The following is a 17,183-nucleotide window of genomic DNA, read 5'->3' on the forward strand; positions in this document are numbered from 1 at the left end:
CTCTGTGCAGCTTTGGAAGAGACTGACATGAACTCAGGACCTCCCCCTCGCTAGCCCCCAATCAACGAGTACAGCTCCATTCGTGCCTCAGTCTGACCTCGGGTGCTGGTGTAGCCCAAAGAGCTGCTGACTTCATACTGATGCAAATGAGGCCGTGGGATCATCAGGATGTTGGAGATCTTCCCCAGGGAGCTGTCATCGGAAGCCTGGCTCCTCACCTCCTCTGGGAGCAGGATGCGGCTCTGCAGGGAAGGGCTGGATGACACATCATAAGAGCTCGAGCTCTTTCTGGTGCGGCTCTCTCTCTCTCTTGCAGACCTACTAAGGGACAGACAGGTTCAGTATCACTCAAGTGAAATCCCATTTCCTGGGGAAATTAAGAGGGTCCAACAACTCCACACTCATGCCCACTGATGTGGGGGGGGGGGCACAAATGCCTGGGAACCCAGTGATTCTGAAGAGCTGGGAGCTCCTGGCTGCCGCTGCAGCTACAGAGGTGGAAGCTGGAGCTCTGGTCCCTTTAAATCGCTAACAATACTTCGGTGCATACTCCAGGCTCTCTGGCATGCTCTAGGCAACCCTGAGGGCTGCCTGGGGGAAATGAGTACCAGCCCCCACCCCTTCTGGGGGCACAGAGCAGGGCCCCTCCTGCCTTTCCCAGGGGCCTGGCAAGACTATCTGCCCCTTCGTGCCCACTTATTCAGGAACCTGTAGACCAATAACTGAAGACAGCCTCTGTGGTACAGGGAAAGTGTGTGCATCTTTGACTACATAAGTGAAATGGCGTATTTGCCTTCCCTAGCTAGCATATTAAATAGTTGTGCTACAGCACAGGATACTAAAGACTATAGGGATCTCCTAGGCAGGCAACAGTGCTGCAAAGGAAGCACACTCAGCACCTCCCACAATTCTGCAGCTAAGGAAATGATGGGATCTGGAAGGAACCAAGGCCCCAGCCTTACACATCTTGGAGTTCTAGAGTTCCCTTAAAACAATAAACGTCCTTAAAATGTACTGGCATCATTCCAAGCTGAGCTCCATCCACTCATGACATGAGTGAATCAATCCACATATGAAGGTTTTTGCATACGCAGTGTCTCTAGACAGATACAATGCCCTCTAAGCCCCGGAGGGAAGATATAGAACTGATGACAGGCTAAAGTAGCCCCCTTCAGGCCCATCTCCATGAAACTGCACCGGGAACTTGGGGAGATTGAATGTATTTAGCCAAAACAAAAGCATTTGGCCAGGACATCAGGATGAAGACCCTACTCAGAAGAAATGCAATGGAATTCCCAGTGATCTCATGCCATGAGCTCTATTTCAATTCATTTCCAGAAATTAACACTTTCAGTTGTCAAGAGATTCTATACTCCCTACCCACCCTGTCTGGTATCAAATGAGAGGACAGAGCATCCGTCTCTGAACGACCATTTCTACTTCTAGCAGCTCCAGTGTGTTCTTCAAAACTATGAAACCAACCCCCTATTTAGCTTGCAAAATCTGAAAGGAGCACAGGGAAAGAAGATACAGCTGCGATAGCATTTTATACATTGGGAAATGCACTAAAATGGTGAAGACGAACCAGAATCAGTTTGCTCAAAAGCTTCCTACCTGAAAGTAGTACATCGCTGGGCTCGGGAAGGGCCAGGCAGTCTGAACACTTGGGCATCATAGCCATCATAATCCACTTGAATGGGAAGCGCGTTCTCAGCCTCTTTAGGAGTCCCCAATGCTGGACACAGAACATAAATACTGGAGTCTCATTTATAATTACTGATTAAGCGCCAAGATTGCTGGACAAGTGAGATGCAGCCAGCTATCAATTCAGAGATAAGGAACTGTCCCAAATGATGCAGTAAGGAGCTGCATATAAAAAAGTTTTATGAACCAAACAACTGTAACAGATCCATTAGTTCAACTGGGAAAGAAATTGTCTAGGAACCTTAATTTTAGACCCACTATTCACTCCTTCCTTACAAATAGGGAATGACTGAATGCATGAAATGTTGTGACCATCTCTAATCTGGAAGTGCAAGCATGAGAAATGACCTCATGTAGGAGGACAAAATAATTCCTCCTTCTGTTCACACGCACACCCTGGAAAATGGTGGTAACTCAGGATGAAAATCCTGGGATTAGTAATTTGGCATAGATGGCATGCTGGCAATGCCAGTACCACGACCTCAAGCAAGGCAGTTAAGGCCCATCCTTCACATGAGCTTGGCCCATACACCAACTTGATACCATCTCCTCCGGCCGTGAACAAGTAGTAAGGGCTAAGAACCTACCCCATTGATCATGTGCCGTGAAGTCAACTTAGATACCAATACCAGCACCCCAGACTACCCAAGTCTTGTTTTGCTGTCCCCTTTCACACTTATCTCCTTTTCAATCCCATCAATAGTGATTTTGTTCTAGTGTCATTGCCATGTGAGCCATTTATATCAACTGGATCGTTCCACGACTGAATTACTCACAGGGGTCTCGACTGTTTTTCACTTTCTCTGTCAGCAACTGGAGGAGCACGCATAGGAAAGGTGATAAAGAAAACAGAACAGGTCAGCATGTTCTAAGGATATTGGACTCCAGAGTGACTGTGTGTCAGACTTAATACTTGTTCTCAAACTGCAGGGTTCACTTTGCTAACTCAAATCAAGCAGTCATACCTAGTCACAACCCCCAAAGATATTGTCTATTCCTCCCTTGTCTCTTTTCCCTCATATTTTCCCATGACAAAAGGGGGCTTTCTAATAAGTCACATTAGCCAGAACAATTCACTTTTAAATTCTATGGACTACCCTTCAGCCCTATACTGGGAAGTGCAAATCTTCAAAACTAGCCCCACAATCGCATCTATCAAACCAAGGTTACATCTATACAGCAAAGGTGTAACTGCAGTGTGGAAACCGATCTGGGTAAAAGTAGCAGCAAGGATATTGCAATAAGGGCTTCCACAAAGGATAGCTGGCAACATACAGGCCTGCTGGGGACTCTGGGTACATACTTGGGTTGCTGGCCTATTCTGGGTTTCAGGATACTATGTTTACACTGCTAAATAAAAGTTGGCCTGTGTGTGGCCTACACCATGCTACTATTACACCTTAATTTGCAGAGCAGATATACATCCAAGAGTCACAGCTTTGAATGCAATAGCTAGCACAGACATTAGTCAGTCACCACTGAGAGCTAGAAGGGGGCTCTGATGCCTGTCACCAAAAGAATTGTAAGTATTTTTGTATGATATGAAAGTAGGCTTTCCTTTAGGTCTCAAATTGTGAATTAATACGGACTGGGGGTGCTTTGGAAAAGATAAGGACTGCTGAGGTTTCGTGCTCAAAGGAGACACCAGTTTGTGCAGGACGCACAAAGAGATCCCCAGCAGCGAACCTACCTTCCTTCCTGCCAGCTTAATCCGTGGCGTGAAGCTGTTACAGAGGAGCTGGCTTTTGGAGGTGTAGAAACTGGAAAGCAAAAGCCAAAAGCTTAACTTTTAGGAAAGGGACATTTTAAATAAAAACATTTGAGTAATTGCTTAGTCACTGGCCTCTACAGACCAAGGGAAGAATTTTGAAAGAGGCTCTTTCTGGAAGAGATGGAGACATTGGGAAAAATTCTGGTAGATGGTTACAAAGGCAGCACTTGAGTTCAAGAAGAACTCCATAAAGGCCCCACTTCAGACTCTCAATTGCAACTTAACACAGAGTTACTTCAATAACTGAACTCTTTACCTTCATCTTTTCCCAGAAAACTGTCCATTTCCATGACCTTTTGCGAGGTGTGATGCTAGAAGCTATTTATGACTCTCTCCCTAATCTACTCATCACTAGTGATCTCACCGTAACGCTTATAAACTGCTTCCCACTCAAGTCTCTCTCATCTGAATCTGGTTGCAATATGTATCTTGCAGTAAGAAATATTTCATATGAGAAGTTCCAGGGATTCTGGAACAATTTTTATAGTGAACGTACTGAGAGCCAATGAACCAAACTATAAAAGCCTATATACAACAGAAGCCACTTCAAGACAGGAGGTACATCAGTAACCCCAGCAATCATAGTTTCAGCACCTATACCAGAGAAAGATGACCAGAAGATCAATTTACTTGCAGAACATAAGCAAGCTGTGTGAGTGGTTACTGGTCTTTGTTGTATGGCTTGGTGTCCTGACATGAAAAAGAAAACTCTCTTACACTAGCAGCAGCTATATGGATATTGTTGAAGGTGTGCCGGAGTATGTGTAGGGAGAAGGGAGTATTCAACCTCTGGCCTGGCCTCTTAAGTATTAAGAGAATATTCTCTTTTAATAAGAGTTCAGAGTACTTAAAATTCTTGAAACAATGGACTAAACCCAGACCATGCCTTGCGGGAGAGCACATGATATTATAGGCGTTAGTGTTCCACCAGAATCCTGTATCTGCTCCAATCTTGAGCCACTTCGCCCCTATTTTCCTTATCTATATCTGCTTAGTCAGGATTTACTGCTGAGTTTGTTGAAGCAACATGACTAGTCTATTCTGATTTGTTTAATTCCCTGTTTGCGCCTAAGCAAACTTAGAAGGCAGAAGTGAGTTATTCAGATGTGGAGCCTCAGAGTACAATTCCCTCCTTTACACATTGCTCTGCAACTTTTGAATTGTTGGATGTATGCACTTTGCTGTGTCTGTGCTTTGCAAGCTTAGCAGGAGTAACTGACAACACAGAATGAAGAGCTCAGCAGTTCACTGGAAAAGAAAACGTAGCATGAAAGCTCAGTACAGTAAAATTCCGATGGTCCGGCACCTGTTGGTCTGGCACTCCTGATGGTCCGGCACCATCAGGAACCCGGAAGTGCTCCGGGCAGCCGGACCATTGGAGCTGCTCTGCCCCCAGCTTCCCAGATTCAGCCGCTGCTAAAACTGACCAGCAGCTGAATCGGGGAATCCGGGGCAGAGCAGCTGGAGTGCTGCCAGGTAGGTCCCGTAGCGCTGCCCCTCCGGGCTGCGGGATCAACCTGGCAGCACCGCAGCTGTCCCCGATTCAGCCGCTGTTGAAACTGACCAGCGGCTGACTCCGGGAAGCCCAGGGCAGAGCAACTCTGCCTCGGGCTTCCTGGAGTCAGTCGCTGATCAGTATCAGCAGCGGCTGACTTGGGGACACTTGGGGTAGAGCAGCTGGGGTGCTGCCGGGTTGGTCCAGTAGTGCCGAGGAGTGGCGCTGCGGGACCAACCCGGCAGCACCCCAGCTGTTCTGCCCCAGGCGTCCCCAGGAGCAGCTGGGGTGCTGCCAGGTAGGTCTCGCCGCGCCAAGGGTCAGCGCTATTGGACCAACCGCTAGCACTCCAGCTGCTCTGCTGCAGGCGTCCCAGATTCAGCCACTGCTGAAACTGACCAGCAGCGGCTGAATCAGGGACGCCTGAGGCAGAGCCAGACTATCGGAAGGGGGGGCTACGAGGGGTCTGAAGTGGTAGCCCCCCCTTTCGATAGTCCGGCAAATCTGATAATCCGGCACCCCCTGGGTCCTAAAGGTGCCAGATTATCGGAAGTTTACTGTATTAGCTAATTCTTACCCAGATCCTCAATACCACACCTACCTATGATTTATCCAGTGTGGAATATTGTAGTCATCTAAGCGAGAATCCCCAGGACCACTGCGATTGTGCAGCTAAGAGACAAGAGAGTTCACAGGTGCAATAATTACTCTGAGATTTGTCCAACAAATCACGTAAGCAGCTCATAACAAATCACATTTCAGAGGAGCCAAGATTCTGTTACCTTGAAGAGCGGTACAGCATGCAGTGGTTGCTCCCCCATGCATACTAAATCTACACCAATCCCTGAAAACAAAGAAACAGGAGGGTTTAGCTACATGATATCCAGAACTGTTGCTATTGGCCTAACCCAAACAGTTCACAAGTCTAGTTAAAGTTATATAAATCTGCTGTATTTGAACTAAATTTTTAAACCTGATTACAATAAACTGCTGATGATCCCATGCTTTCTTCACATTAACCACTACCAAGCAGAACTTGCCTTTTTTGTAAGCAGGCTGCTTTTTCTAGTCTGCATTTACTTCCATGACAGTGATCTACAATGCCAAAAGTTATGGAAGCAGAGGTGCAGCCAAGTGTTGTTACTGCTGTGGTTTATACATACAGAACCAGGCAGAGAGATGGGAAGAGTTTCCTCTAGATTAGGAGTGGGCAATAATTTTTGGACACTCCAACAATTCAGAAAGTGGTCAAGGGCCGTACTTTCCTATGGAGAAAGCCTGTGATGGAGGTTGGGTACAGAGGGGAGTTTGGGTGAAGGAGAAGGTTGGGGTGCAAGATCTGGGAGGAGATTGAGAGATGGAGGTGGAGTGATGGTGGTGGGGGGCACAGGATCTGGGAGGGGTTTGTGACATGGAGGTGGAGTGGTGGAGGGGGCGCAGGATCTGGGAGGGGTTTGTGACAGAGGTGGAGTGGTGGTGGGGGGGCGCGCAGGATCTGGGAGGGGATTGTGACCTGGGGCAGAAGAGCATGCAGGGATTTGAGTTGTGACCAGGAGTAGGGGATTGGGGTGCAAAGTCTGGAAGGGGCAATGGGTTCAGGAGCAGAGATGCAGAGGGTTTGAGTTGCATGGGGTAGGGATCCAGAAGGGAGTCTGACGGAGGGGGGAATGGAGGGCTGGGCTGCTACAGGCAGGTTCTGGCCAAGAGATATTTACCTGGGCGGCTCCCAGGGAGTAGCCCAGCTGAATCCTCATCTGGGGTTCCTGCTCTCCGTGCCCCTGTGCTGGCTGCAAGGGCCATGTGAGCTGAGTCTAAACGCTGGGAGTCTGGGGAAAGGGGTACTTTGCACACTGCCTGTCTTGCAAATAGGCAGCTCCCATTGGTCAGAAATCAGACGATGGGAGCTGGTGAGGGCAGCACACAAAGCCTCTTCCATCCCTCCAGGCTCGCAATGTTCAGAGAGCTGCTCTGAGTGTATAGCTGGGATGGAGTAGAAAGGAGCCTGGCAGGAGACTCCCACAGGCCGGATTTTGCCCACCTCTGCCCCCTACACGAATGCATCTCATAAAATTGTCTTTCAAGGGAAAGTTCCTCATAGCCTGATTTTAAGAAGTGCCAAGCATTCTCCAATCCCAGAGAAGTTAACCGGCACAGCAAGTGCCCAGCACATTTAAAAATTTGCCCACTATTGCACTTAATACGGAAATAAGTGTTGCGTCTATTAACTGCCTTCAAGATGGACACATGGCCATTTAATGGTGGCTTTTGAAAAGCTAAGGAAGGCAATGGACCTGGGTGAAATTAAGCTGTCTGTGTACACTGAAGTTGTAAAAACATTGCCAGTTAGTTTAAAAAAAAAAAAAAACTATTTTACCATTGTCTATCATACGCTGTTTGGTCAGGATCATGAGGAGACGGTCCACTTCAAACACACCCACTCCAGGTGTGATAACCACAGACATCTGTCCAGTCCGGTCAAAATTGCGGTTTATATAATGCTTGTCAAACACTGAGATAAATCAGAATCAAGGAACAGACATATTTTAAAAGAAAGTTATGATAAAGATTTCATAAGTGCTCAAAAAAATGACTTATTACTGGTGGTACTAGAAAGGAATCTTCCTCAAACACAGGAGTACATCTAGTTAGTGCCTATAAAGCCCTGACCAATAATGTGTTCCCCCTGATTCTGAAAGGCATGGTGGACTGGCAGTAGAGATAGGAAGGAGGACAAAGGTGTATGTGTACATATACACGGGTGCCTTTCCTATCAGCTAGTGTTTGCTTTATTGTCACTTAGAAAAGATGTCAAAGGCAGTGAGCAACAGGATCAAATAATATGGTATGCCTCTCTACACAAAAATAAAGCCACTGCCTTATAGTTTCTGGAGATTCTGATGTATAGGAACCCCCAGATAAGTATTTTATTTTCCTTTGTCTCAATATGTAAGCTTTGCAGTTGGTTCCAAGAACCTGAACGGCCCAACTTCAAATGTGTCATCTTTAATACCAGTTCTCACTGACAGATACAGAGGAGTTACTGAATGAAGGAAGTTACAGCTGCCTTCCCCTCCCTGTTTTCACAGACAACAGCACTCCACAGAAGTTTATAGACTGTAAGGGTATGTCTAGACTACAAGCTTTTGTTGACAGAAATTTTGTTGACAAATACTGGCAACAAAGAGTGTCTAGACTACATCCAGTTCTGTCGATAAAGCAAGCCACTTTGTCAACATGGCAGTGTAGATGCAAAGGACAGTGTAGATGCAATAACTCCTTGTGTTGACAGAACTCTGTCGACAAAAGGTGTTATTCCTCGTAGAATGAGGTTTACAGCCATCGACAAAACTGCTGAGTTCTGTCGACATTATGTTGATAGAACTCAGAGACAGTATAGACACAGGTATAGTTTTGTCGACAAAAGTCCCCTTTTGTCAACAAAACTCTGTAGTCTAGACACACCCTAGATTTCTAAGATCCTGCCTCTTTATGTATTGCACCAATTTATTCTTCACTACTCACCATTAAATGAAAGATTTATGGCCTCCAGGTAGTTCCCTTGTGCTGAGGTAGAATTATATCCTTGGGGAAAGCCATCTGGACAAGAGATTAAAAGAAAAACAATTAATATATGCAGACAAATGGACATTTCCTCTGCTTTGGAGTTATTCTATGCCTCTCCCCTATGCAAAATCAGAATGTCTGATTCCTAAGTCATGTCAGACAAATGCACAGGAAACAGGGAGGCAACAAGAATGCCATTTATGGCACAAGCATTGAAACAGGCAACCTCAATGTAGAGTATTGCTAGACCAAGAGCTAGAAGTTTTATAGGTAAGTTTCATTAAGAAAGAAAAAAGTCTATGGAAGATTTCCTACCTGCATGTTCCAGTCGCACTAGCACTGGGTACTGAATAAAAAGTTTTTTAATGGTCACAAGCAATGACGTCCACTCTTCTCGCCTCTCATTCTGAACTACAACCCTGAAAGACACACAATTTGTGAAGCGCACCGAAGGAAGGAGAACATAAGGCTTCTCAGATGAAGTTATGAAGAGAGAAAGAAGGATGTATAAACTACAGTTTAAGGAAATGAGTGCTAGAGACGAGAGTGAATACTTCTACTACTCTGTTTCCCAGATGAGATAGATACCATACATCTCTCTACTATGTTCATTAGTACCCATTCATACACACAATGTGCTAGATGCTGTACAAATATCAAGGCAGGCAAGGTCCCTGCCTTGAAGACCTTGCAGTCTGATGTCTCAAACAGATTTTACATGTAAGGCAGATTTTACATGTTCAATGCTTTATATGGTAAAGCATTATTTATTTTTTGAAGTAGGAACAGGCATTCTAGGCTAGACTAACTTTACCAGCTGGTGAAAGCTTCAATTACTCAAACGCTCAATTGGAAATACAATCAAAGTTTCTGTTCTAGCACGTCGCAAAGGGTTCATCTGTTCTTTGGCTATTCAAACAAGTGAAAATTCTCAAAGCAGCCAAGCCTTACATGAAATGCTACCATTAGCACTTATCCAGAGAAAACCTTGAAGCCTCCGAAGCTTGTCATCGATTTCTATAACTCAGTAGCAGTTTGTGGTGTACCATCCACTCAAAGATGATTCAGCCGATGCAAGTGTTCCAACAGGTATGAGATCGGGGGGGAGGGGGGGGGAGGGGAATTGGTCAGATTGCCAGGATTCAGAAAGAGACGTTCCTTCATTACACTAAGAACTTGCCATTGTGATTCATTCTAGCAGGAAGCGGGTTTCATTAACGAGAATTACATATGCATTAGGGATACAGGTTAACCAGTAAGCATTAGGTTTACTGGGTAACTAGTTGGACAGCCAGCTACGCCAGGCTCGGAGCTGCTCTAGCTACATCAGGACAGCAGGCAAGGCCACATTCACATCCAGCTGGTGGAACCCTAGCTCCAGCCATGCTGGAGCGGCCCAGGTGGGCTGGAAGGGCCCCCGCAACCCTGTGCCTGCCTGCCAACTGTATATTGGTTAAACAGCGCAATATTAACTACTTTAACTACTTCAATGGATATTTACATCCTTAACATACGTGGTGTTCAAAAATATCCCTTAAAAACCCAAAACCATCACAGAGGAAAACATACTTGTAGAAATCTTCATAAAATCTTCCCTCATGATCCTGGCGAATTGAGGCACGATGTATCTCAGGAAACTCATCTGAAATGGAGAGGGAAGCAAAGGTGAAGATGCCCCATTCAGAGATCTTACTACCTTTTTCAGTAAAGGGAAGTTAGAAAGTACATCTAATTGACCCAGAAAAATCAGGTTGCTAGGAAAATATTAAATTGTGTTTAAAAATGCCATCATAAGTGTCTTTCTACAAGAGGAATAAGTACTATGGAGACAATCTGCATATATGCCCTACATCCTCTCATATTAGGCTTTCCTCAGAAGATGCATGCAGGGACTGATCAAGCACCCATTGTGTTTGGCACAGGACTCCTGAGAACAGAAAGTGCTTCCTCCTAGCACAAGAAGGGCAGCTTTGCTCACCTTTTGACATATACTTGAGTTATGGTACAAGAAAATAAGGGTATTTGCAAGTTTACAGATACACTGAACCCATCTCGCTCCTACTTTCTAGAGCAGAACAAGGACTTAACAAATCCTAAAAACAGACTCAAAGTTGTGCAAGTTGTACACATGTAATATGAAAACACAGAGGAATATATAGATTAGGAATGTAAAACCCTGTTCAATTGCTTATCCAGTTAAAAGTATTATTTAATCAGTTTGCTAATGGTGAGGGGGAATGGGCGAGTTGCACCGGCCAGGATGCCGAAGAAGTCCCTGCCTGCAGCGAACCAGAGCGCCCACAGGCAGAGGGCATCCTGCAGGGCTGGAGTAGCCCCTTGCCTGCAGCGAATAGAGAGCTGCTCCCAGCCCACCCCCCAACCCCTGGCTATCCTTAACTGGTAAGCCTCACCCATTAAGGTATCCACTGCAACACATGCCTAATGAACTCTACAACACAGAACCCAATAATGGAGTTGGCACAAACTACTGTTAGCTAACACCAACCTCCAAGAGATGTGGGGCAGACTAAAAAGGCAAGAGTATGAGGGGTGGAGGAAAGAAGGAGGAGCAAGAGGAGAGGAAAAAAAAATATTCAATTGTTTCTTACCTACAGACTTTGTATCATAAAAAGTTCTAGAAAAAAGAACCACTGTCACTTCATGGCTGCAGTTTTTCTCCTGTGCAAGAAGAAAAGAAAAAAGGTTCTCCCTGAAATCACAAACTCATCAGTATGTAATTAATAGTGCACATACAGAAGAGAATAGGGAGCAGAGATTATCATGAACAAAAGAAGAAGAACAGACAGACATACCTGTAATCAACAATGTACACAGTATATAACACTGCTGTTTAAATTCTGTATATAGTACCAAGCTAGCAGTAGGTCATCAGAGGCATATTTCTCACCATTCTCTTAAACCCTACTTCTTACCTATGCAACAAACACATTAATGAACTAGAGAGCATCTTAATCAGATCTCCCAGTCTCCTTTGAGAAGGGAGATATGGGCCAGGTGAGGAATTACTGAGATATCCAAGTGAGAATATTCATATGGCAACTTCTCCCCTCATTCCCAATCTTAAAACAAAATAAACTTTCAAAAAAAACAAAGAGTTTCCAGTTGCTTAAAGTCTTACACAGCTCCAATGTTTACACAATGTTTTATAACACTGCAACAAAGAAGCATGGAGATAACTCGAAGGTACACACATCCCACCTTCTGGAAACCTGGCAATGTCAGTTACAATTTCCATGTATTTGACATGTTCAAGATTTAGAGCTCTGATTATTTAAATTTCTCCTTCCCCTCTAATTTGTTCATTTCACACTCACTCTCACCTTAAGTGTCTTATCCAGAACTGCTGCAATTTCCTTATTTAAAAGTATAGCTGTCAAGTGATTAAAACATTAATTTCACACTGTTAAACAAAAAAATTAAATGTTTATTTAAATGTTTTGGATGTTTTCTATATTTTCAAAAGAATTGTTTTCAATTATAACAAAATATAAAGTGAGCACTGTACGCCTGTATTTACTTTATTACAAATATTTGCACTGTAGAAAAAAGAAATAGCATTTTTCAATATACAAGTACTGTAGTGCAATCTCTTTATCATGAAAGTTGAACTTACAAATGTAGACAAAAAAGTGGCCAAAAAAATCTGCATTTAAAAATAAAACAATGTAAAAAAAAACCTTTAGCTCTTACAAGTCCACTCAGTCCTACTTTTTGTTCAGCCAATTGCTTAGACAAACAAGTTTGTTTACATTTGCAGGAGATAATGTTGCCCTCTTCATGTTTACATCACCTGATAGTGAGAATAGGCATTCACATGGCATTGTTGTAGCCAGTTTCTCAACTTATTTACATGCCACATGTGCAAAGGATTCATATGTTCCTTCATGCTTCAACCTCCAATTCAGAGGACACTTGTCCACGCATATGATGGTCCAAAGCAATGCAGACAAAAGCATGTTCATTTTCATCACCTGAGTCAAAAGATTGATTTTCATCACCAGCAGAAGACTGATTTTCTTTTCCAGTGATGTGGAGTCTGCAATTTCTGCAAAGTCTTGCTCTTTTAGGACTTCTGAAAACATGCGCCAAAATGCCAAGATTTTGTAAGGTACCTCAGATTCTTGAAACTTGGATTGAGCATTATAGCTTTCTTTGGCAATCTCACATTGGTACCTTCTTTGTGTTTTATTAAACCTGCAGTGAAAGTGTTCTTGAAACAAACATGTGCTGAGTTATCATCTAAGACTATCATAACATGAAAGATATGGCAGAAAGCACGTAAAACAAAGCAGGAGACATACAATCCTCCCCCAAGGAGTTCAGCCACATGAGTTATATTTTAAAGACCATCATCAGCATTGAAGTATGCCCTCCAGAATGGTGGCTGAAGCATGAAGGGACATATGAATATTTTGCATTTCTAGCACGCAAGTACCTTGCAAGGCCAGCTTGAAAGTGCCATGTGAACACAGTTCTCACTTTCAGATGACATTGTACGTAAGAAGCAGGCAGCAACATCTCCCATAAATTTAAACATTCTTGTTTCTTTAAGTGATTACTTGGGGAAAAAAGTATACAGCTGTAAGTTGCACTTTCATGATAAGAGATTACATTACAGAATTTGTGAGAAGTGAAGCAAAAAACATTATTTCTTTCATTTATCATTTTTACAGTGCAACTATTTGTAATAAAAAAAGTGAAGTGAGCACTGTGCACTTTGTAACTGAAATCAGTATATTTGGAAATGCAGAAAAACATCTAAAAATATTTAGTACGTTTCAATTGGTATTGTATTTTTAACAGTGCAAATGAAACAGCAATTCATTGTGCTTATTTTTTATTTGCAATTAATTTTGAGTTAATTAAATGCATTTAATGGACAGCCCTAATTTAAACAACTTTTTGGTGTGAATGCCCTTGTTTATCAAGTTCCATGGTTAAGGAGTCACTGCCACTGGAAATTCAGTAAATGTATAAAAAAAAATATAAAAGATTCCTTGTCCTTTTAAAAGAAGGTTTTACACAAAACTGCAACAGTACCTTCCATTTCGTGAAGAGATCTGCAAGGAAACCATTCACAGCTTTCTCAAAGTACAAGTCCCCTGGGAGAGGGGAAAAAAAGAAACACAAAAGCATCAGAAAGCTGCCAGTATTGCTTATTAACCTCAAAACAGGTGGGCATGTGTTAAACTTACCTTGGGGGTTCCGGTACAATTACATGACGAAGGACAATAAACCAGGGTAAGATTTTAGATGATGTTAACTTAAAGCTTTAGTGTCAATGATAATTGATTCTTAACTTCATATTCCCAATGCATTGTGTATTTACAAGACAGGATATTAAAATTATGCAAGCGAAAAGTTCTGTCCATACCATAGATATCAAAATCCCACATTTCACAGCTCATCTGGATAAAGATGTAAACCATGGCAGACGTGGAGCGGAATACCACCTGCAGAAGAGAGAGTCGTGAGTGGGGGAATGCCTGCTGAAGACTCCATAAGGCTATTAAGAAGGAAACTGTTTTGCTCTTGATCAGTTAGCCCAACCTTCTCTAACATCGGTGTTAGCTATTACTAGAACTCTGTGTCTGTTACATGCATTGCAGAAGTCATCAATTCCCTGACTCTGAGGCCAACTGCACCAGCCAACTGCTCAGGCAGCCCCCAATGGCCTATCCCAGAGATTGCAGGTGTCATAAGACCTTGGCAACATTTTGGTGCAACCCCTGGCAGCTGATGGCCTCAGCCACCTGGTCCTGCCCACAAGCAGTACTTCCGGTTCCCCCATGAGTGTTGTTCTTTCCCACCCCCAAGATTTAGTCAGCAGGTTTAGTACTATAAGTCACAGACAGATTACCAGTCATTAATTTCTGTTTATTGCCCATGACATTTACTAAGAATACCCATGACTAAATCGTATACTTAACTATTAAGTTACGCATAATCGCTGCCTACGATGCAGACCATATTGCACTCTGTGTCTCTAAAATGCTTGCTTTTCAAAGTCCAGAGTAATTCGTAATACAGTTCATTTCATTGCACCAAGTGTTAAGCAGGTGCTCTCTGAAACTTATTTTTCTCCATATCCTTCATAGCCAACTGCATGTGCCACTATTAATTTGTGAATGAACAATAATTAAAAGGATCTTCCAAAGGCTTCACTTGAAGTATCTGTCAATGCAGGCCTGGGCAAAATATGGCCCACGGGCCGCATTCAGCCCACCAAGCCACCAGATCTGACCTGCGGATGCTGCAGGAGCCCTAGGCAGGCTTCTCACTTGCATCACCCAACCCACACACCACTCAGAAATGCAGCTGTGGGGTGGTTTCACTTTAAAAACTGAGCTCGGAGGGGAGGGGAAAAACTTTAGCAGCTGTTCTCACCTCCAGCACAAGCCCATTGGCTGGCTCCTGGCCAGAAAGTGACTAATGGGAGCCACCTGTTTCAATAACAGCCAGAGAGGAAGCACAAGGGGCTTGAATGTGGGGCAGGCAGGAAGGCTGATTCAGTAACGGGCTGCTGGCTGATAAGTCTCCTACCCAGAGCCTACGTCTGGCACCCCAACCTCTCCCTTCCACGACTTTCTGCCCCACTACTCCAAATACCAAAATCCTCCGCCCCTCCTCCCCCGCACTCATACCCCCTCCCAGATCCGGCACCCCAGTCCCCTGCCCCAGATCACAGTCCCTTCTTGCCCAAGCTCACAACCCAACCCCCTGCACCTATCCAGTGCTCCAGGTCACAACCGCCTCCTTCACCCAAACTCCCTCCCTTATCTCAAGCTCCCTTCTGCACCCAGCCTCCATCCCAGACCCGCACCGCCTCCATTAATATCATGAAAGAGTGCAGCCCTTGACCGCCTCCCAAATTCTTGGTGTGCGCCTTCCCCCCCATGAAAAATTATTGCCCGCCCGTGTTAATGGGACAGTACATTGTCCTTTGGTAAAATTCCACTTTGTTCAGAGTTTACATTTCAGCTTCTAAGTTATCCTTCCTGCTAGTTCAGAAAACAAAAAACAATGAATGAAAGTTTTGTGCTCACAGCAACCTCAGTCCAAAGAGCAAAGAAGATCATCAAAAAGACAAACAAGGCCAATATCACACAGTAATGTACTAAACAACCATCCTGCTACAGCCGTAACACTAACTCCACGAGAGCTCTGGTGCTAGAGCACCCCAATGGAAAAAGTTAGCGAGTGCTCAGCACCCAACAGCAGCCAAGCTCCCTCCTTTGCCCTTCCTCCCCCCAGCACTCCTGCTTTACAGGCAGCCATGCTGGTCTTCTCCCTCCCTCCTAGTGCCTCCCATTGCTATGAAACAGCTGTTTCAGGGTGTTCAGAGGCTCCAGGAGAGAGGGGAAGGAGTGAGAAAACAGTATGCTAGGGAGAAGCTATGGAAAGAGACGGGGTGGTGTTGGAGCAGGGGTGAGAAAGAGGTGAGGTGGGGTTGGAGTGGGGGAGGCAGGTTGAGCCTCTCACCCCCCCAGCTAGAGCAGAAGTTGGCACCAGTGTTCTGGATAAACTGAGTGCTTGGGATTCAAACTCTGCCCAGCTGATTAGTGGAGCACCCACAGCCTTGGTGCACATGACAAAATTTATCATGCACATGGATGAAAAGAATTAAGAGTGAACACTGGTTTGGCCCCTATGATTACAGCCAACGGTGCAGAGAGCAGACACCACTTTAGAAGCCCTGAAACATCTGCTGAAAGAAAAGGAGAAAAAAAATTAAAGCCTTACCCGGGTATCTTCACTGATGTAGCCACATGTGACCTTCTCACTCTTAACCCACAGCTCTCCTGCTTGTGCCCTGTAAGCAAAACAGAAAGGAATTCAAGGAAAAAATTAAGCCTTTGTAAAGAATGCTGGTATGGAGACTAAAGAACTACACCCCATGTTCCAAAGAGATAGGACAAACATTGCATTCAACTGGGACGTAAATATCGTCCTTAAATATCTCTTGATAAACTCCATCAAAACAAAACATACTTTAAATTGCTACCCCATGTGACACCAGTGCCAAGTGACTTCCCACTACAGCTCCTACCACAATCACTCCCACCTGCCACCTCAACACCAATCCAAAAGAACCCCCCTTCTCCCTCTCAAATACCTTCTCACAATAGTATTCAAGTATCACCACATACCAAAGACAATCTGTGTGACATTCACCTAAACCAAATGAGTAGATTTATTCCATCACTAGCTTCCATCGCTTAGAAAAATCAGAACAAGTTTCCCAATGACATCAAGAAGACCATTCAAACATGGACCTTTAAGGTCTTCTGTATACTGCTCAGAATTTCTGATGCAGGTTTGTATTTATCAAGTGAAATTAATTCCTTTTAAATCCAGATCAGAAATGAGCATCCTGTAAACACCTATGATGTAACCAAAGCATTATGCCACTGAATAACAAAGCATTTGATACACTCTTGCATGACCCTTTTATGAATAAACTAGGGCCATGCTTTGGGAAAGCCTCTAATGGGCCCCCGCCACTTTCTCTACCTAAAAGCTCTGTTGCCACCGAGCCCCATGGCTCCCATTGGCTCCAGTTTGCCATTTCCAGCCAAAGGGAGCCTCAGGACACAGCCAGGCTCAACAGAACTCCAAACAGGGTCT

General features: G+C 44.3%; 1 protein-coding gene across 14 annotated transcripts in view; it reads right to left on the bottom strand.

Moving 5' to 3' along the window:
- Positions 1-17,183, bottom strand: part of DEPDC5 (DEP domain containing 5, GATOR1 subcomplex subunit) — a 65,824-nt gene that overhangs the window by 42,922 nt on the left and 5,719 nt on the right. For 10 of the 14 annotated variants that reach the window (XM_075898020.1, XM_075898018.1, XM_075898019.1 and 7 more), the window contains 14 exons: positions 16,299-16,368; positions 13,930-14,008; positions 13,596-13,657; positions 11,144-11,213; positions 10,104-10,176; positions 8,850-8,953; positions 8,493-8,567; positions 7,345-7,479; positions 5,753-5,814; positions 5,572-5,642; positions 3,395-3,464; positions 2,481-2,517; positions 1,615-1,735; positions 98-321 (listed from right to left, as the gene is read on the bottom strand). In XM_075898020.1, coding sequence (XP_075754135.1) covers positions 98-321; positions 1,615-1,735; positions 2,481-2,517; positions 3,395-3,464; positions 5,572-5,642; positions 5,753-5,814; positions 7,345-7,479; positions 8,493-8,567; positions 8,850-8,953; positions 10,104-10,176; positions 11,144-11,213; positions 13,596-13,657; positions 13,930-14,008; positions 16,299-16,368 — 1,253 coding nt within the window. The remainder of the gene's footprint in view (positions 1-97; positions 322-1,614; positions 1,736-2,480; positions 2,518-3,394; positions 3,465-5,571; positions 5,643-5,752; positions 5,815-7,344; positions 7,480-8,492; positions 8,568-8,849; positions 8,954-10,103; positions 10,177-11,143; positions 11,214-13,595; positions 13,658-13,929; positions 14,009-16,298; positions 16,369-17,183) is intronic. The other 4 variants (XM_014574773.3, XM_014574781.3, XM_014574775.3 and 1 more) reach the window with 1 other exon arrangement.

Source organism: Pelodiscus sinensis, chromosome 15 (genome assembly GCF_049634645.1).
Source record: "Pelodiscus sinensis isolate JC-2024 chromosome 15, ASM4963464v1, whole genome shotgun sequence".
Taxonomy (NCBI): Eukaryota; Metazoa; Chordata; order Testudines; family Trionychidae; genus Pelodiscus; species Pelodiscus sinensis.